This window comes from Myotis brandtii, unplaced genomic scaffold (genome assembly GCF_000412655.1).
Source record: "Myotis brandtii unplaced genomic scaffold, ASM41265v1 scaffold494, whole genome shotgun sequence".
In the NCBI taxonomy this organism is placed as follows: Eukaryota; Metazoa; Chordata; class Mammalia; order Chiroptera; family Vespertilionidae; genus Myotis; species Myotis brandtii.
The window spans coordinates 2,272,924-2,294,034 of NW_005368860.1; the positions used below are offsets into that span (position 1 = coordinate 2,272,924).

At 52.6% G+C, this 21,111-nt stretch overlaps 1 protein-coding gene across 7 annotated transcripts in view; it reads left to right on the forward strand.

The window, feature by feature from the left end:
• MTSS1 (metastasis suppressor 1) overlaps positions 1-21,111 on the forward strand; it is a 145,028-nt gene that overhangs the window by 94,112 nt on the left and 29,805 nt on the right. For all 7 annotated transcript variants that reach the window (XM_005876660.2, XM_014548055.1, XM_014548056.1 and 4 more), the window contains one exon: positions 19,376-19,460. In XM_005876660.2, coding sequence (XP_005876722.1) covers positions 19,376-19,460 — 85 coding nt within the window. The remainder of the gene's footprint in view (positions 1-19,375; positions 19,461-21,111) is intronic.

Genomic DNA, 21,111 nt, shown 5'->3' on the forward strand with positions numbered 1-21,111 from the left:
TGCGGCTGCTTGGAAGGCAGTGACCCTCCTCCTGACCGGTCATGGCGCACATTGCTGGGTAGTAAAAAACTCAGACGCACTTGGGAGTGAGGTAGGATGTAAACCTGGGACCAGACCCAGTTGAGCGTCTTGTGCGGAGCCACGCATACACAGCGGTCTGCAGTCACACAGCCGTGCTGTACATGTTCAGAGCGTGATGATAGCAAGTGTCTGTTACCCACGGACTCCGCCTGCACGGGGCCCGTCTTCAGCATCCCACCAGGCTGCCTCACTTAGCCCTCCATAGCTCTGTGGGGGAGGTCCTGTCAGGTGAGGAAACAGAGGTGCAGAGTGGATTTCGCCCAAGCTTATGCCATTGGTTGGTGGGAGAGCTGGGCAGTGACTATGGATAACCAACCAGAACCCCGAGAGGTGGGGTAGCGGGTCACCCTGAGCTGCCTGAGAGGTGGGGTAGTGGGGGGCCGGTTACTGTCTATTTCGGGTGCTCAGGGGCCAGGCCAGCTTTCGGGTCTGGAGAACCGCCCCCTCCCTTCCCGGACTAGCACCCAGTGCTGCCGTCTGAGGAATGAAATAGGAGGAATGTTCCATGGGGCATTCGAGGCTAGATGGTAGCTGTGTGGGTTTGTTTACTCTACGTGATGGGTCTCAGTCTTTTGAACTTAAAAATAGTAAGAAAATTGGGTTTACAGTTTCCAAAAGTTATTAACCTGCTCTGAGTGCTTGACTGTGGGCTGAATACAATTCAGTGTTACTCTAGGGGCCCAGTATTGCCGGGCAGTCTGTCTCTGCCCTTGGATTCACTAGTGCCTGTCTGTCTGTCGTCTCTGTCTGTCTGTCTCTCCCTCTCACCTCACACACATCCACACTGTCTCTCTCTCTTCCCCCCTCCCCCTCTCTCAGGCAGCTCAGGGTGACCTGGCTACCCCACCTCTCAGGCTTGGGATCAGATGATCCCTGATGCCAAGATTGCGGCCTGAAAGCTCAGTTTCAGCTCTGTAATAACTGGGTAATTGTCTCCTAAAATAAGCCAGCATCTCCCGGGCCGAGAGATTGGCTTCGTAGCTATCTGGATGCAGAGCCATTCTCCCCTAATGGCCGCGCCTGGGCCATTTCCTGTGGCCGCGCTCAGTCGGCCGGAACCTCAGCTAACGTCCCCCAGTGGGGGAAGGCGGCTCCTGTCCTGTTCTGTAATGGTTCTGTGCCTCCTCCGGCCGGTACCCCCGCCCCTGGCCTCTGCCTTCTGGTTCGGGCCCTCTGAGCTTCCGTCTTCCCTCCCTCAGTCGCCACCGCTGGTTTGGAGTAAATACAATGTCACCAAATCAGCATCCATTCTTATAGAAGCTCGTTCCTGCCTCCAACGTTAGTACATTGGCTGACTAAGTACTAAGGATGGTTTGCTGGTTCCTCCCCTAGTGAGTGCTGGGTTCCTGATGGGAAGGTTGGTGGGAATCCCGGGGGGCTGCAGTGCGGCGATCTGGGGAGACGCCTGCTCACTGGCACCCTCTTCCTAGCAGTTTCTGTGAAAATAAACCCGCTTGTGTCTGAGACCAGTGAGAGCGCAGTAGGTCATGCAAACCGTTTCCGTCTTTTCCAATTCTCCTTTGGGATGGTGGAAACTGTAAGGCACTAAGTCAGTGGTTGGCAAACTGCGGCTGGCGAGCCACATGCGGCTCTTTGGCCCCTTGAGTGTGGCTCTTCCACAAAATACCGACTTCTGCGCATGGACCATGAAGTTTCAATCGCACTGTACATGCGCGCCCGCACGTGGTAGTACGTGCGCGCCTGCACGTGGTATTTTGTGGAAGAGCCACACTCAAGGGGCCAAAGAGCCGCATGTGGCTCGTGAGCCGCAGTTTGCCGACCACTGCACTAAGTAAACTGGAGTCTCAAAGACAACACTTTTCTGCTCTCATTAGAAGTGAGCCTGTAAGCTCGTCTCAGGATGGCGGTCCCGTCAGCACTGGGCCGGCCCGGGATGACTATTGGAAGGTGCTAGGGTGCCCGAGGGCCATCTGGGAAGTGGTGAGCGGAGGGGCATGGTGAATTGCCGATCCGAGGGTCCTGGGCCGTTCGGTCACGGGCAGGGTGGACATCGGCACCCAGCAGAGCATCCCGGCACCTGTTGTCCTGTGGCCTCCCAGCATGGGGTGGTGTCAGGAGACAGTGGGAAGAACCTGAGGGGGTGGGCTGGGTCGCTCCCCACAGCAGCACACGTGGCTGACGTGGGGCTCCCCTCAGCACGGCCTGCGTGCATTTACCCAGCAGTGCCCCCAGCTCACCCCTCCTCCCAGCCCTGGTCTGTGCAGAGGTGTCCCCGGGAGCCACCTAAGATCCCACATGCTTTCATCTCCGAGTCCTTTGGTGACCAGGACGCTGGGAGAGGCCGTCCTCGATGCCGCTCTGCTCTGCAGAGGTGACTGACGAGGCCCATCCCGGGGGTCCTCTTGTGGTTTGTGTGTGTGTTTGTGCACATGTGTGTTGTTTTTACCGTGTGCGGATGCACGGTGTGCGGTTATGTCTTTGCCATATGCAGCCCGCCGAGCGGTTCACCGAATGCCGCCAGGGGCCGGGGTGCCGTTTCTGTTTAGGGAAACAGTGAGACTGTGACAGTCATGAGTTTCCAGGTGGCGTCTAACGGCTGGAATTAGAAACCAGCTCTGCACCGAAGGCCTGGGAGAGGCTGCCTCCGTGGCTGTTTCTGTCTCGCTCAGTCTCACCGAGCTCACAGCAGGCGTTGCTGAAGAGGTCAGCATGCATGGCCCCAACCTTCTGCTTGGGAAGAGAGGTCCTTCACGTAAGAACCCCCCGCCTTCCTAAACCTACGCTCCCCCCACTCCAGGGATTTCTGAGGAAAGCTCCCGCCTCTCCCTCGGAGCACAGAGCGGAGCACGTTCTCCGGCCCTGGAGATGTTTTGCCTGAGTCTGGGTGACCTCTTGGCGGGGGGGAGGGGGGGTTGGTGGGGGGAGAGAAAGAAAAAATTCCGGTCACATTCTAAAACTAGTTACCCCGAAGGTCTCATTCAGCTTGTAGGTTCTGCAACTCGTAGATGCTAAAGGTTCTTTAGAAAAAGTGGCTTTCAGAAATCCCAGGGCTTACTGTTGAGAATACCATTTGGCAGGTCCCTCATCCTTCTTCATAACTCCGCCAGATGATGGTTGTCATGGCAACAGAGCTGCGCCTGCAAAGGCTTTTCTAATAGCATATAGGGGATCCGAGGCTTCCTGAGATTGTTAGTAATTATCTCCTAAAAAAACATGTTCTGCATATTGCGAACATTTTAATGGGCTCTATTCCATCCTCATGGGGACTTTCGAGGTCCATATCAGCCGCATATCTTAAAATAAAAAGACTGTTTTGTTTTGCCTTCATTTTCTTTTTTTTTGAGCATGTTCACATATGGGAGAAGAATCGCTGTCCTGTTGTTTGCATGAAGCCTTGCACATAGTAGGTGCTCAGATATGTAATTGGATTTGGCAGGCTGGCGGGATCACCAGGCATTGCTCTAACTATTCTATCAGATTAGCATTTAGGTACGTTCTTTCCCTTCATGATTGTGACCCTCAAACCTGGCAGGCCTCCCAGAGCTCACAGCTTTGGCCCCTTTTGTTCTCACACCACAGAGCAGAGGGGACCCATGGGTGAGTCTAAAACTGATAAAAACCACTCATCGCCCCCCTCTGGGAGCTCAGATTTATCTCAGCCGCTAAAATGTTAGGAGTGTCTGCTTTTCAGAACAGGAGACTGTCTGATGTTTTTACTTTTTTTTGTTTTTGGTTTCTGTTATCTACAACTACCTAGCCAACCTTTATGCTGGGTCAGGCATCTGGGAACTCAGGGATGACTCGGACGTGGCCGCTGTCGGTCTGATGAGGACCCAGGCCCAGGAGGTAGTAAGCCCAGGACAAGGTTACAATACGGCGAATGCATGTCTGTGCGTGTGAAGAGCAGGGTGTGAGCTGGCGACTGCCTGTTTGTTTCTGTTATCTACAACCACCTAGCCAACCTTTATGCTGGGTCAGGCATCTGGGAACTCAGGGATGACTCGGACGTGGCCGCTGTCGGTCTGATGAGGACCCAGGCCCAGGAGGTAGTAAGCCCAGGACAAGGTTACAATACGGCGAATGCATGTCTGTGCGTGTGAAGAGCAGGGTGTGAGCTGGCGACTGCCTGGTCCCCGTAGTCTCTCCTTCCCTCCTTCCTCCATGACCTCATCTTTAATTGCAAGTGCTGGAGGCTTCTGTGCTGCTAATCCTCCGAGAAGCAGAAGAGCAAGCTCCCTCCATGCCCACCTTTTCATACTCAGCCAGGCTGAGGGCTTCTTAAACGTCCCGGGCCTGGGAGAGACGGAGGCCGGTGGGAACCAAGGGCCACTGGTGACTCGCGCTGAGCTTTTGTCGAGCCACCGTGTCCTCACCGTGTCATCTGATGCTCCCAGGTTTTCTCTCGTGTCTAGACCCAAGTTGTGGTTTCACGCGTAGACTCATTGGCAGGAAACATCTGGCGAGGGGTGGGGAAGCTTCGCCAGCAGGGTTCGTTGTGGCAGCAGACCCCGATGTTTTATGGGGGTGCGACCCGGTGATCAGTCACCCTCCCCAGGTGTCTCCTCCAAGTCCAGGTCAGGGTCCACCTGAAATCCAGGTTCTTGGGGAATTGGGGACAGGTGTGTTGGCTGTTGAAATGCTCTGGCCCCTTCGACACAGTGAGAGGCCGGTGGTCTGGCAGCGGCAGCCTCACCGGGGAGCCTGTTATAAATGCAGAGTCCCAGGCCACCCTCGGACCTTCTGCACCCGAGTCTGCATTTTAGCGTGATCCCCTGAAGTTGGCTGCGCTGGTTCTTTTGAGACTCAGGACCAGGGTAGCAAATACAAGGCGCGCACCCTCCACCGGGGGCCCCTGCCTGCATGGCAGACATTGCTCGCTGGTCTGGGCACTGTTCTCCGTCGAGTCTGGATCCAGCCTGAGAATCCTTCTCAACACAGTGCTCGGGTACCTGTACCCCCGGTCAGAACCAGCCCAGGAGATAAACCCACCTGCCACCTGCCACCTGCCTTCATCTGGGAAGATCTCCTCCAGACAAACCATCAAACAAGGACGTGGCTTATTGCCTAGAGCGCCAGGGTTGAGAATCATGCCCCGGTCATCTTCCGGGGAGGAAGGAACACGAGGATCCACGGAGCGAGCAGCTGTCGGCCGCCGGAACCAACACAGCACAGTAGCGACACGCAGGCCCAGCTGGTCCTCCATGGTCAGGCCGGGGCGTGGCGGAGCAGCGCAGGCGGCCCCTCTGCCCACAGCCTCGGCCGCTTCCCCTGGGGTTGACTTGATGACTGAGCAGTGGTGAGGTTTAAGCCACGCCTGGGTGGTTACTTTCCTAAGAGAAAGTATTTGCGATCTGTTAGAGGAACGCGGTTGCTCAAGCGGGTTCGGGGCCAAGAAGAAAGGGGAGCAGGAGGAGGGACCAGAGTCACTCCGATGATCCTGTAAAAAGTTCACATCAGCCCTAACCGGTCTGGCTCAGTGGATAGAGCGTCGGCCTGCGGACTGAAAGGTCCCAGGTTCAATTCCAGTCAAGAGCATGTACCTTGGTTGCAGGCACATCCCCAGTAGGGAGTGTGCAGGAGGCAGCTGATCGATGTTTCTCTCTCATCGATGTTTCTGACTCTCTATCCCTCTCCCTTCCTCTCTGTAAAAAATCAATTAAAAAAATATATAAAAAAAGTTCGCATCACCTTGTGCGACCCGCTCTCAGGGACCAAGAAGCCAGCTTGGTTTAACCCCAAAGGGTCAGCTGGCTGCTAGAACCGTGTCCCGTTTTCGTAGAAATTGGGCAGGACTGGGATTCGTAGTGGCAGCTTCTGTCCACGGAGCGCTGCTGGTCTTTCCCCAACCTCTGTGGACCCACCGCAAGCTTTCGATAACATCTTACAGAGCAGATTACAGTTTTAAGTCACATTGAAGTCCCTCCTCCCTCCGTCTTCTCTTGGAGAAATATGGTAACTGTCCATCTGGGATCATTTTCCCAGATTTAATACAATTCCAGCACGAAGGGTGGGAGAGTTCGCCTGAGCAGTAAGGAGACTTTCAGAGCTATTGAGTGGTTCTGGGATTCGTATTACTACTGCTTGACCCTAAGGCTCGACGGGGGAGACTCGACGGGGGAACCAGTAGTGAACCCCAGTTTACAGCCTTGGTTTCCCAAGTGGAGGGAGGAGGACGGGGCTGCCCGGCTCAGGGTCCTGCGGACACTTGAGTGGTGCCACGTGCTGCTGTCCTGCCTGCCGGGGCCTCGTGGGTAACCCTTTGGTTGTAAGAGCTTCCTGTTTGCTGTTTCCGGGTTCGAGTTTCAAAATACTGTGAGATCAGAAAGCATCCAGGCATTCATTCATTCATTCATTCGTTCGTTCGTTTTGTGGCGGTACAGCAACTTGCGATATAAATTGAGACGAAGAAGAGAATATCATTGATAAGTGCGTTCTCATCATCTTAGATGAATTTGGCTAGAAAATTAGCTACAAAATGGAGCGCTCTGAGTCCCATTCCCGAGTGCCACTTGTCCTTGGGAATCTTAAATCTTAGCTCCTTCCGATTTCCGTGTCACGGTGGTGGGTGGGGTGTGCAGTCAGGATGAAGGGGAGAGAGGGGAGGAGGGAGAGGGTCTTAGAAATTGGGAAGGGTGAGTGTTATAGCCCAGAAGTTGGGCACTTCTGCCGCTTCCCACGCACTCAGGTTTGTTGAGCACCTACTATGTTCAAAGATGTGCACACGTCCCATGACGTGCTGTTTTATGAGACGCCGGTGTTTCTGGAACCCAAAGAGGATTTGGCTGAGCAGGGATGGCCGTTCCCAGGAAACTGGACGGCAGTGGTCCCTGCCGGGAGGTGTCAGTAGCTAAAAGGTGATTTGGGGGAAGAGATTCTCCTATAACAGGGAAGGGTCCTCTGCCTGAATAAACCACGCCCAGTGCCAAAGGAAGGCGGCAGCAGGCGATGTGTGCTGAGGCGGTCGGTCCGTGTCCACCCTGTTCCCAGGGCATCGCATGCAGACCGGCCAGTCCGCACACAGTTTCTGGCTGATAAAAGAGGTGCTTGGATGGGGGCGGGGGAGAGGAAAACCTAACTTCTTAGCCACCAAATATTTTGGTACGTAATTGGCAACACCGAGATGTCCCCAAGAATGGTTACAAGGTTTAACTATGAACTCGGCCCTGGGTGCAAATCCTGAATTCTACTGTGTGACCTTAAACAAGTTACTTCACTTCTCTGAGCCCCCTTGTCCTCACCTGTGAAGTGAGGATAATCATACCCCAACTATAATGATACCTGTCTGAGGAATATAATGAGATGTAAAGATTTCGAATACAATGTGCTTGCATGTGCCTGTTAGATTGCAAGCACTCAGCAAATGATTGGAAAGCAGCAAGATTGCTTCCTGACAGAGGCTGAAGTCAGCACATCCTGGCACAGTTCCGGGACATACAGAAGTCCCTTAAAGGAATAGCGTGGTTCCTAGGCCAGCGGTACACGGGGTAACCTGATCGGGATGCTTGATGTAACAAGGAGGTCTGCTCACAGGCAGAAGCAGAGCCAGAGGGCTCGCTCTGGGGTTTCATGCCGGTGGCAGAGAGGGGTGCACCCGCTCTGACTCTCATCCCTAAAACACGAACGGCCCTGCTCTGCTTCCATGGTCGTCGGGCCACCTTCTGCTTCATCTGACCTTCCCTGAGGGCTGCCTGGGAGATCATGCCCTGATCTGTGGCTGGGAGCGTTTTATCTGCCCGACAGTTCAATTTCCTGTGCTGAGAAGACGTGAGGCTTTGCACATCAGCCCACATCTGCTTTGCTGGCACAGGTTGGCGTCCTGGAGTCTGGCTCCAGCGGGAGCATCTCTCTATGCCCATGTGGCAGAGGCAGACGCTGGCGATGTCAGGGAGCAGATGTCGGGGAGCCAGCGGCTTTTCCCCGGTGATACCCTCGCAGTGCTTTTCAACCAGGCGCCGTTCCATCGGAAACGAAGGCGGGAGGAGTCGCTGTGGGAATGCGCTTGCTCCCGCTACGGTTTTCCCCGAGTGTGAGCGTGTCCGTGTCTTATGTTCCCATGTTACCTTTCTCGCTTTGCTTTGAAAACTGCAACAAAGAAAGGGGAGCATCAGTCTGTGTGGCTGCCAGGACCCTGCAGGCCAGAATCTCATGCTTGCTGGTCTGAGCCGCCAGATGGTGGTAGGACTCTGTGTGTGTGTGTGTGTGTGTGTGTGTGTGTGTTTAATTTTGTTTCCCCCGCTTTTTAAAAAAAAAAAAGTAGTCTTTTTAAAAAAAAATAATTTTATTGATTTCAGAGAGGAAGGAAGAGGGAGAGGGAGATAGAAACATCTATGATTAAAGAGAATCATGGATCGGCTGCCTCCTGCATGCCCCCCACTGGGGATCGAGCCCACAACCTGGGCATGCGCCCTTGATCGGAATTGAACCCGGGACCCTCCAGTCCGCAGGCCGATGCTCTCTCCACTGAGCCAAACCAGCCAGGGCTTTCCTCTGCCTTTTGGAAAGTCGTGAAGTGGGGAGGCCTGGATGTGGGAGATGGGCCGAAAGACTGTCAGTTGATCAGTTTGCGGTATCTTCCCACCCGCGTGTGGGCACGGGGGTGTCTTCCCAAAACGCCTCGCCAGCCTTCTCCAGCATTTGCTGAGCTCACTGTGTTGGCTGTCCCCGCCCGCCCGCCACATCTCAGCCACATCAGGGGCTGAGAGCACGGTTTTGTGAACAGGAAACTCCATGTGCTTTTCTCTTCCTGCGACATCGAAGCGGGTGTGGGGACAGCCTTGCAGCCAAAGGGAAGTTGCGCTTCCTTTGTTGGAAGCTTTAAGGGTTTATTTTTGAAACTGTTTTAAGTTTTTTTTCAATTTGTCCAATGAAACCCCGGGATGACAAAGAGATCCTCCCACTGGTTAATATATCACTCCTGCTCCCCGTCACTGTTCTCCATCCGTCAGTTTCCGTGAAGATAAATCGCATCTTTGTTGCAAGAACACGTGGGCGATCTAAATAGCTCATACAAGCATGTTTGGGTAGTTTGAAGCCATTGTCAAGGCTAACATAAGGGATTTGGGTGCTGCTCACTGATTTCAGTGTGACCAGTATCTCCACTGAGTGGCGAGAGATTTCGTGGCTGGTGTAAATGGCAGATGAGCTCTGTATGGTAACTTGTAATACCAGGAACCCTTTCTCTCTCTCCTTCTCTCCATCTCTCTCTCTCTCTTACTCTCTCCCTCCCTCTCCCTTCCCTCCTTGTTGTTAAACAAATGTAGGGCATCCTATGATGCTGCCTTCTCCCAGTTGTCCATCTCTCTGTGCCCGAGGATAAAAATAAAATGCTGATGAAGCCAGAAGAAACATATTTGTCAGTTTGATGTTCTTAATATCCTGCGTGCCTTCTTTGACCTTTAATGAAACGACAGTGCCCCTGGTGGGAACCAGCTGCCTCGTGGATGCAGCGCAGAAAAGGCTGCTGCTCCCTGAGCCGGAGAAGTGACGGCGCGCGCAGGCTCTGGAGAGGTCGTCGCCGAGCAGCAAGGACCCGTCGCTGGTCGGTGGCCTCCTGCATTTTCTAAGCTTCTCCCAGCGATGAGGTCACCCTAGAAGTCCATGGCCCCCAAGTTTAGACTAGATGTAGCTCCGTGAGGACGGGCCTGTCTCCTCCATTCACAGCGCAGTAACGACACCGTAGTCATGTTTTTTCCATGTCTGCTGAGGATAGAAGTGCCCAGCATCTCAATGCCATGAGACCTTTTTCCTACAGGAGGAAGGAGGTCCTTTAGTCCAGCCTGGGGGTCAGCGGGAAGAGCCACTTTATGGAGCCCTCAGCGGGCGCCCCTCCGGCCGAGGCTCAGCTGGTGCCCTGCCGGTGTGCCCGGGCGGTCCTCACTGACCCGCTCTCTTGTAGGGCTGGCTCAGGTGGTCCGTCTCGGGGCCTTTTGGACCTGGCCCCTTGGGATAGGTCTTTGTTAGCTGGGGCATCATGGCTCCGCTTTCTGAGGGACAAGAACTGAGCTCCCTCCTTTCTCATTAGAACAGGCTGACTTTCAGGTGCCGCCCTGAGACGCTTTTACTCTCCCGTTTGAAACCCATGTACCTTAAAACTCTAAAATGAAAGCATCCTGCCCGGCCGGCGTGACTCAGTGGTGGAGCGTTGACCTATGAGCCAGGAGGTCATGGTTCCATTCCTGGTCAGGCACATGCCTGGGTTGTGGGCTCCGTCTCCAGTGTGGGGCGTGCGGGGTGAGGGGGGAAACAGCTAATCAACGATTCTCTCTCATCATTGACGTTTCTATCTCTCCCTCTCCCTTCCTCTCTGAAATCAATACAAATATTTAAAATAAATAAGATAAATAAATGGAAGCATCCTGAAACACGCCAGTGAGGCCGCAGAAGCAGGGCGCGGTGCTGGCATGTGCTGGCCGTGTGGAGCGCCGGCTGCAGGCGTCCCCAGGCGGCAGATGGCCCGGCCAGGGCGGCAGCTGACGCACGCTGAGACGGTTTCTGCGATGCAGCGCTTGGGCCGCCCTCCAGCCGGCGTCAAGGTGAAAAGACACCTGACATTTCAAGACTTCTGGCTCTCAGAGCAGGGCTTGAGAGGCAGGAGAGCCGCTCTTCCTCGCAGCGAGCCTGCACTGTCACGCCTGCTGCACGCCGTCCTGGCGGGGCCTGCGTGTCCGCCATGGCACCCAACGCCAGGTGCCACAGGAGCTTTCGGGTCTTTGCTCGGAGGAGCCTGGTGGCACAAGGTTCCGATACAACAATAGACGACAGAGAGATCTAGAACTGTGGGGACGCCTCTCAAAGCTGCTGCCATTGGCAGCTGCCTGCTGATATGAAGGTGCAGGGTGCCAGGAAATCGAGGCTCATGACAGGAGGTTGACTAGGAACCTCTTGATGCCACAGCTTTGAATACCATCAAATGACCACGCTTTTTAAAAAAAATATTTTTAAATTCATTTCAGAGAGGAAGGGAGAGGGGGGGAGAGATAGCAACATCAGTGCTGAGAGAGAGTCATTGATCAGCCTGCCCCACTTTGGGGATCGAGCCCGCATTCCTGGTATGTGCCCTGACCGGGAATCAAGCCGTGATCTCCTAGTTCATAGGTCGATCTCAGCCCCTGAGCTGGCCAGATGGGCCACTGTTGATGCATAACTGTTTACAGCACAGTCTTCGCGTGGGCCCTCCGCACGTTCCTCTCGGCCTCTGCTGTTCTGCGATGTTTGGGAAGGAGGAACCGTTCTGGCTTCCAGAGAAGCTGCTGCCCCTTGTGCGGTTAACTTTCCTTCCATTCTCCTTCGCCAGCTCCTTGGAGATGGGCAGCATTAAATGTGGGAGGGGGGGGCTAGATGTGGACGGGTGCCCCAGCCGGGCCTGAGTTAATTTCCCTGGCCCCTGCCTTCCTGTAGGACTTGGCTGATTATTGCTACAGCAAAGCCCTACTTACTAGTAATTGGCCCATTGATATAACCAGTGCTCCTTATTTTCTCTCTGAAATACGCCAGCCCTGCCTTCAGCGAGCTCACAGCTCATGGGCTTCCCTCGGCATGTCCACACACTCCTGCCACCTGAGTTGCAGGCTCAACCTAGAGTCTGTTGTGTGCGCCCCCAAACCTGTATAATATACCATTGTATGGCCCGTCATGAAGGTATTTAACTGTAAAGTATGTAAACCTTTGGGATATGAGTGTGAAAAATCAAGATTAAGCCCTAGCTGGTTTGGCTCCATGGATAGAGCGTTGGTCCGAGGACTGAAGGGTCCCAGGTTCGATTCCGGTAAAGGGCACGTACCTAGGTTGCAGGCTCAGTCCCTTGCCCTGGTCAGGGTGTGTGCAGGAGGCAACCAATTGATGTGTCTCTCTCACATCAATGTTTCTCTCTGTCTGTCTGCCCTTCCACTCTCTCTAAAAATCAAAGGAAAAATATCCTCAGGTGAAGATTAACCAAAGAAAACCCCCCCAAAAACCCAGAAAACAAAAATCAAGATTGGTTATTTCTACAAAATAAGTGGGATGTTTAGAACAACAAGATAGAAGCAAGTTGCTTTAAAAAGTTGCCATCAAATTCAGTGTGGATGAGCAATTGTAAAAGATTGGGACAGTTACAAGAAAATCTAGGCGGCGCAGACTTTCACAGGAAGCCCGAACTGGAAATCCTAGATGGTGCATTTTGGGTGTAATGTGTGCAACAAAGATGATTAAAACACCAGTCAACACTCATGTTTTTTAGAGTACAGTCATTAACACTTGAGTCTAAGGAGTTAGACCCTTCCCAAGGTCAGATAGTGGCAAATGGGGGAGCTGAGCTTGTGACCCTTCCATGCTACCCCCTTTCTGCCTGATCTTCATGCTCCCTCGGGAGACTGATCTTCATGCTCCCTCGGGAGACGGCCAGGAGCTTTGCCGAGGCTCCCCTTAGCCCCGGTGTGAAGGCTGCTGCTGGGAACTGGTTTGCAAGGAGGGAGCTGGTGCCTGCTGATTTGGGGAAAGTGACCTGTGTGTTTTGGAATGAATGGTTCTGTGATGGTAAGTGGAACATTTTCCTCATTAGGGGGACAGGATTGCCTATTACCTCTGTGCCTAGGAAGCCGGGGGTGGGCATCGAACTTAATAGCTTTTCTCCGCTGCTGCGGCACGTGTGTGCGGGCCGCTGCTGTGACCGCTGCGCATGTCAGGCATGGCTTCCCAGGCCCAGCGCCGCAATCGGCAACCCCTCCTCAGGGGACAAGGACACGTGTCCCCCTTTGTGAGGCCAGTGGCTCTCCAAAAGGGCGATGTTGCACCTCGAGGACAGTTGACAGTGTCTGGAGACGTTTCCGGTCAGCATGACGTGGGTGGGGTGTGCTGCTGGCATCCAGAGGGTAGAGGCAGGGGTGCTGCGAATCACCCCACAACGCACAGGATGGCCCCATGACGAAGTGACCGGGTCCAGCGTGCCAGCAGCACCGAGGTGCCCTGCCCCTTTGGACCGGCTCCTACGGGGGGTGCAGAGAGCCTCCTCCTGTCCTAATTAGCCTTCCCACAATATTACCCTCACAGGGCCCCAGAGGCACAGTGACTTACTGTGGCCGTGCGCTTCGACCCAGGCGCTTCCTGAGTCTCCCTTCCTCCAGCCTCATGCCCCCACCCCCACCCCCACCCCCTCCGCGGACGCTGGGCCTGACACATCAGCTTTTCTGTCCTCACTCGCCACCTGCACATGGCGGACCGAGAGAGCCTGTCCATTAGTCCCCCGCTGTGTGGGGGGATGGAAGCGCCTGCACAGGGGGCAGGTGGAGGGAGGGGACAGTGCCACTTGCTGGATGCCATGGCCCCCCTTCCCCCGCTCTCCGCAAAGCACTGTGGCGAGTGGCAGTCTGCAGGGCATAGCAATGTCAGACTTTTGGGGGCTCACTCTTCTTATGCCCCTCCCACCATTTGCTCCCAAAGAGGCATTACACAGTTTGTAGTTTGTCCGCCACTTTAATTGCCTCATTGTCCTTGGTTGGGAACGTCTCCAGCTTGTCACGGAGGGAGAGAGCCTTTTGGTTTCTGTAAAGTCAGGGCTGGGGTCTTAGCTCTCCCACCTCCAGGCCCTGTGGCCCTCCACAGGTTTGTCCATGGATAACGTGGGGACCACAAGACCTACGTCGTAGGGTTGCTGCAAAGCCTGTGGTCCTGCACCATTATTAGGCACCCCCAGCCCGATGGTGAGCCCGCCAAGCCCTTGTCCTCAACCTTTGGAATGGCTCTAATCCTTGCTACATGGTAGATAGATGCTTTTGGGGGTACATTGTGTTCCCCCAAAAAGATGTTTAAAATTCTAACCCCTGGTACCTGTGAATGTGACCTCACTTGGATTTAAGGTCTTTGTAGATGTAGTCACACGAAGATGAGGTCATTGGGGGTGTCCCTACTTCAGTACGGCTGGGCTGTGTCGTTAGAAGAAGAGAGGAATTTGGACTCAGACACAGGGAGAGAGCGCCCTGTGAAGGCCATGGCAGGGCCCGGAGCGATGCGTCTGCGAGCCCAGGAGTGCGGGTCACCACCCGAGCGAGGGAGAGGCAGGAGGGATGCTTCCTCGCGGGTCTGAGGAGCGTGGCCCTGCTGACACCTGATTTCAGACTGTGTGCTCCTCTCCTGCCCCCAGGGCTGTGAGACAATAACGTTCTGGTGGTTGTCGGCCAATTGGTTTGGAGGACTTTGTCACGCAGCCCTAGGAAGCTAACACGCTTAGGAAATGTGTGTTTCATGTACAAAACAGAGTCCCTGCCCCAGCACCCACACTTCGATTGCTGGCCTCTGGACTTTTACTTTTTTCTTTCCACTGATTGTCTCCCTAGCAGATCATCCTGTTTAGAGCGCAGACTGATTTTGTGCTACCCTTTTTTTTTTTTAAATAAAACTTTTGCTTGTTATGGGAGAAAGTGCTTACACATACACACTGAGAAGAATGAAGAGGTTTGCCGTAAAGTATTTGTGCATCCCTCAGCAGCGGGGCTGCACTTACACTTCTCTTAGCAACGTGTGACCCCTGGCACCAGGAGGAAGCCTGGAGGTCATTGCACCCTTCCTGCTTCCTCTTTGGACCGGCGAGAAACAGAACCAAGGCAAAGTGGCTTTGAAAAGAAGGAAATGTCCGTTCTTGCAAAACAGGAGCCCCAGGTCCAGGGGGGAGAGCAGGCTCTGGGTGTGTTAATCTGGTGGCTCAGCAAGGTCACAGGAGACCCAGGCTCTTTCTGTCTTCGTCCATAGGCTGAGCCTCATCCGAAAGCAGGTGTTCCCATGGCCATAAGGATGGCCGACTGCAGCATCTGGTCAGCCTGCTTCCTGTTCACACCCTCGGGGGTCTCTCTTAAGATCAGGGAAATTTTCCCCCAGGTCTCCCCCAAAACTCTCTCCATCTTTGTCCCATCCCTGAACCCGGGGGTGGGAAATGGAATGGAATTAGAGCATTCGAGGATGAATGGATATTGGCTTTTCGACCACAGTGCCTCCTAGACCAGTGATGGCGAACCTATGACACGTGTGTCAGAGGTGACACGCGAACTCAATTTTTTGGTTGATTTTTCTTTGTTAAATGGCATTTAAATATATAAAATAAATATCAAAAATATAAATCTTTGTTTTACTATGGTTGCAAATATCAAAAAATTTCTATATGTGACACGGCACCAGAGTTAAGTTAGGGTTTTTCAAAATGCTGACACGCCGAGCTCAAAAGGTTCGCCATCACTGACCTAGAGGGTATTATTCTAAGTAAAATAAGTCAGACAGAGAAAGACAAATGCCATATGATTTCACTTATTTGTGGAATCTAAGAAACAAAATAAACAACCAGAATTGAAACAGACTCATAGATACAGAGAACATTTTGATGGTTGCTAGATAGGAGGCAGGTGAGGGATGGGTGAAAAAGATGAAGGGATGAAGAAGTACAAATTGGCAGTTACAGAATAGTCATGGGGATGTAAAGTACAATATAGGGAATACAGTCAATATTGTAATAACTATGTATGGTGTTAGACGGGTACTAGATTAATTGTGGTAATCACTTAGTAAGTTATATAATGTCTAATTACTGGGGTATACACTTGAAACTAATATAATGTATGTCTACTGTAACTGAAAAATAAAAACATTATTTAAAGTAAAAAAAAATAATCATTCCTCAATGATAAAAAGTCTCAAATGTGAAATGTTATTTATTTCAGTGCATTTAGCATTTAGGATAACACAGAGTATACATAATTCAACACAAATTTTTTGACTGAATCAATGAATGATTAGCAAAAGCAACATAAAATCCAAAATAAATAAATCCAACAACCCATTTAGCCTAATATCTCTGGCTATCCCACCCCAGTGAAATAGGCTCTACACAATTCCCTTCAGAATAACTGCTAAAATTGACCCTAAATAGCTCCATACACTACCTGAGAAGAGTAACAAGAGTTAAGTGGACTAGGTAACAAAGTAGCTGCTTATTACCCCCTAGACCAGTGATGGCGAACCTATGACACGCGTGTCAGAGGTGACACGCGAACTCATTTTTTTGGTTGATTTTTCTTTGTTAAATGGCATTTAAATATATAAAATAAATATCAAAAATATAAATCTTTGTTTTACTATGGTTGCAAATATCAAAAAATTTCTATATGTGACACGGCACCAGAGTTAAGTTAGGGTTTTTCAAAATGCTGACACGCCGAGCTCAAAAGGTTCGCCATCACGGTGCTGTCCTCTCCTCTGTTTTTACTCTTTTTACTTATGCTCTCCCCTCTGTCTGAAGTGCCATGTCCCCTGCATGTCACCAGACTGACTCTTGCTCCTTTAAAAAGACTCAGCTCAGCCCCTACCCTCATTCCATCCCATCCCAGGCTAGGAGACTTCCCTGGAATCCCGAGTCCCTGCCTGAGTCACCGTCCCAGTACTTAACCCTTTGACTGGACTTGGTGATTTCTCCCACTACCAGGGGTGGGCAAACTTTTTGACTCGAGGGCCACAATGGGTTCTTAAACTGGACCGGAGGGCCGGAACAAAAGCATGGATGGAGTGTTTGTGTGAACTAATATAAATTCTTGTTGGACAGTTTTAGGCTCAAGAACCACAATGTGAGCCTTGCTGGTGTGGCTCAGTAGTTGAGTGCCGACCTATGAACCAGGAGGTCATCGTTTGATTCCTGATTAGGGCACATGTCCAGATTGTGGGCTCAGTTCCCAGTAGGGCGTGCAGGAGGCAGCTGATCAATGATTCTCTGTCATCGTTCGATTCCTGATTAGGGCACATGTCCAGGTTGTGGGCTCAGTTCCCAGTAAGGGGCGTGCAGGAGGCAGCTGACCAATGATTCTCTCTCATCATTAATATTTCTATCTCTCCCTTTTCCTTCTTCTCTGAAATCAATAAAAATACATATTTTTTAAAAAGAACCACAGTTTGAGAGCTGGGCTGTAAAGTCCCAACACCCATAACAGCGTGTAGGTACTGAAGTTTAGCAGCGTCCTCTAGGCTCTCGGCTCCGCCCCTTCCCATCGCCCTTGTCTGTATGTAACAAGTGTGGGATGCTGAGTGGTTCCATGCACAGACTCTGCTGCTCAGCCTGCGCCAGAACCCCACTTTCTAGCAGTGCGAGCTTCAGCAAATTACATAGGGCCTCTTCCTGTCCATGCAGGAAAAGGAATGATGATAATCCCCGCACAACTGGGAGATTGCAAGGATTACACAGTTCGTGTGCAAAGGGCTTATCCCGGAGCCCTGCACGAACAGCTCTGCAAATGTCTCACCTTCCCGGGACCTTACACATCGCTCTGCAGCATTCAGACCACTGCATGCTATTCCCTGGTGCGGAGGTGTTGTATGGTCTGTTTAACCTGCTCCCTGTAATGGGATTTTGTTTTCACTTTTTACTCATGTAAACAGCATTTTGGTGACTAGTCTCATAAGTAAGGATTTGCTCTCATCCTTAATTATCTCCCCAGGTTCAATTTCTCAGACTAGAATTGCTGGGTCAAGGAGGGGGTGTGTTTTTAAGGCTTTTCTTGATAGATGCTGCCAAATTTCCCCCAGAAAAGTACTAGTTTACCAGCAGCGAGCGAGTGAGCCAATTTCCTTGCATGGCCAGGTTATTAACTTTTAATCAAATGAAGGCCCACGAAACAGGAGATATTTCCCTGGGGATAAAGTGTTCCTTGCTTTTAAGCAATAAAAAAGCTAAGAGAACCTGAAGGCAAGTTGCTGGGTGTGAAAACAGCGCCCTCTGCTGGTTTCCGCGGGTGGAGAGGCGTGAGCTGCCGTAGATGGTGCTGCTGAGGTGGTGGTTACTTACGGCCTGAGCGTGGCTGCAGGTGCCAGGAGCTAGAGGGCAACATTGTCAGACTTCTAGGCATTTAAACAGCCTCAGGTGACATTTAGTTCTTGGTCAGGTTGATTTACAGCTGTGCTCCTCAACTGGCCGGGGTGTTTTTATTCCCCAAGGAACACACTTTTGGGTGCCGCCGATTGGGGGGATGCTGCTGCCTTCTAGTAGAGAGAGGCCAGGGCTTCTGCTGAACATACTCCTTCCATGCACAGGACTGCCCCCAACCAAGAGGCGCCGGGCCCATTTGTCCACCGTGTTCAGGTGGGGAAGCCCTGTGTTAGAGAATTGCATAGATTTCTCTTTTCAAGTATAGAAATATTAATATATAATACCACTGTTATGACTCATATTTTTTTGTTCCGGAAACCTGTTCGTCTGGCAGGATAAAATGGAAAATAGGTGGAATGTGAGCAGCACGGAGGTGTTTCTAGAGGTGGAAGGGGACAGCCAACCTGTAATAATGTCAAGAGCACTAATAAGGGGGAGAATTTTTTTCCTGATAATTTGACTTGGCTAAACCTGCCATAAATTCCTGCGGCTTCCCCTGGACAGCCTCGTCTGCTAAAAATAGTGCTTTATTTGACATTTCCCCCCGGATTTCACAAGCCCCAGTGTTTTCATAACGTTTATAATTAATTGTGCTTTTCAGTGTTGGTGCAGAATTACCATCTGTGGTTGCAGTTTGCTCCTCCCTCCCCCACGCCCCAGTGAATGCTGATTCGGGCCTTGTTTCCAAGAGGGGGAGGGAGGGCCTTCAGGGGGTATCTAGAGAAGGGTGCGCCTGAAGGGGAAGCATGACAAGAATTCCGGGAAGATCACACTGTATGGCAGTTGACTTCCACATTTGCTGAGTGGGAGGACTTCTTGCACTGGAGTTACCCGCACCCATTTAAAAACACTCTATTATTTCATTCTGTTTAGCCTTGCTATTCTCCGAAATACTTGTGTGTGTCTTGAAACAATTATCTGGAGTGGCCTTACTGGCCGTTCTAAAGAATGCTAACAGGGTTATTTTTGCCAGAGGAGGGAAAAATAACTACAGCTTTTTCCTAAATATCAGATGCTATTTTGGTCATCCTCCTGGGGAAGTATTTTTCAAACCGTAGGTCATTGATGTATTAGTGGGCTGTTAAAATCAATTTCTGGATCACAATCAGCATTTTAAACAATCGGAATAGGAAATATCAGAGGGTATTGTATATAGTAAAGGTAACTTCTGTTTGGTGATTATATAAAAGCTGTCACCATACATATATGTGTGAGCGTGAGTGTGAGCACACACGTGCATGGTGAGAAGTCTGAACGGCAGTGGCTTGGCTTTTCATACATATATGTGTGAGCGTGAGTGTGAGCATGAGCACACACATGCATGGTGAGAAGTCTGAACGGCAGTGGCTTGGCTTTTACGACATGATGGACACTCGCTTGTTTTTAAATCCTTTCCTTTGCCTTTAAGTGTCTCACGGTTGGACCGGCCTCCGTCCTCAGCTTTGCTCCGTTCTCTTCCAGGTGGAACCAGGGAGATCGGCTCCGCCCTCACCCGGATGTGCATGCGGCACCGGAGCATCGAGGCCAAGCTGAGGCAGTTTTCCAGGTGAGGAGCCCAGATCCCCCCCGCCCCCCGACCTCAAACCCACTGCCGAGTCGGGGTTCAGGAAGTGGTGTGTTGTGGCAGGACTGGCCGTCAGCATAGCACGTAACCCTCCACAGCCCATCGCTCATCACAGCCCAGCACTCTGCTCGTTGCTTGAACACGGACTCGCTGGGCGTCTGCTCTGTGCCCGGCCTTGGTCAACCAGAGGGTCCAGGTCCCTGCCCTCGTGAGCCTGCGCCCCCTGTAGGGTCGGCTGTGTGTTCCTGTGTGTCTCTCCTCACCCTCTCTGTCAGGGTGAGGAGCCCCCTGACCCCCACCCCTAAAGGAGCGTCTTGAAGAGGAGCTGGCCCTGGGGAGGGAGGCTGCCCTGCTGCCCTGTGCCCGGCGTGCTCCCCCTGACCCACTGCTGAGCAGAGTGGGAGCTCAGAGCCCTTCACGCCGTCCGCCTCTCGTCTGTCTTTCCCGCCTCCCGAGCGGCAGGAACGGCAGCGACTGGCATGGGGATTTAGGCTCACCAGCGTTCAAACGAGATGGGCATTCTTCCGGGCAGATCAGCACGACTCAGCAGGTCTGCCCGGTTCCGCTTTACGTGGACAAGTCGTGTGAGGGGCCGCGAAGGCAAGATGGCCCTGGCACTTGGCAGCCACCCCCCCGGAGGCGACAGGACACAGCAGGAAGCACCGCGGTCCACATGCTCCCACATGCTCGGGGGCCGCGACCTGCTGTGACCCCGACTAGGACCTCGGCCCCTGTGAAGTGGGGATGGCCATTTCTGAAGGGTTTTGTGAACATTAATGAAAGGGCCCCACGTGTACAGCAGGGAGCCGTGGTGTAGCAGGTGATGAGGCCCAGCTTCTTTCCCTCCTGCTCCCCACCTGGACGGTGCTCCCCGGATCGCACGGTGCCCCCCTCACGCACGTCGGTTGTTTTGGTCCTGGGCCGGTCCTGCGGTGCCTCACCCCGCTTTAGGGACGAGGAGGCACCCCTTCAACAGCCACTGCTTATTGAGCAGCTACTGCATGCTGGGCACCGCCTTAGGTCGTGGGACCTGGTGGTGAACAGGACCACGTGCTGCTCTCACGGAGCTTACACACCAGACACTAAATAAACCTTCCATGACGTCAGGCAGTGGTCCGTGGCACGAGGAGAAGGACACGGGGTGGGGGTGGCACAGGGTGCGTAATTAGGGAGCGCCTCTATTCAGAAGAAAGATTTGAGCAGAGACCTGGGAAAAGTAAGGGCGTGAGCTGCGCTGACGGCTGGCGGAAGGGAGCGAGGGAGGGAATAACGAGGTGACCCTGGTCAGAAAAGGAGGGGATCGAACCAAGAACTTGGAGACTTCCAGAGGCTCAGCATCAAAAAGCAGCCTGAGAGCAGCTTCCGAGTCGTGCTCACCAATGAGGTTCATCAGCTGACGGGCATTTTCTCCTTTTTCTACAACAGCTCTGTGGTGGGGCTGGGCCGGTTTCCCTCCCATCGCACAGAGAAAAAGCCGGGCTCACGTGACTCCTCCATGTGGGGGGCCACTGTCCATGGTGCCCATGAGCTGATGTCCCTGGAGAGACCGGCACCCCGTCCTCGAGGCTGCCCACCCTCAGCCCACATTCATGACTTGAAATCCTGAATGTGCATCAGAATCACGTGGGATTTG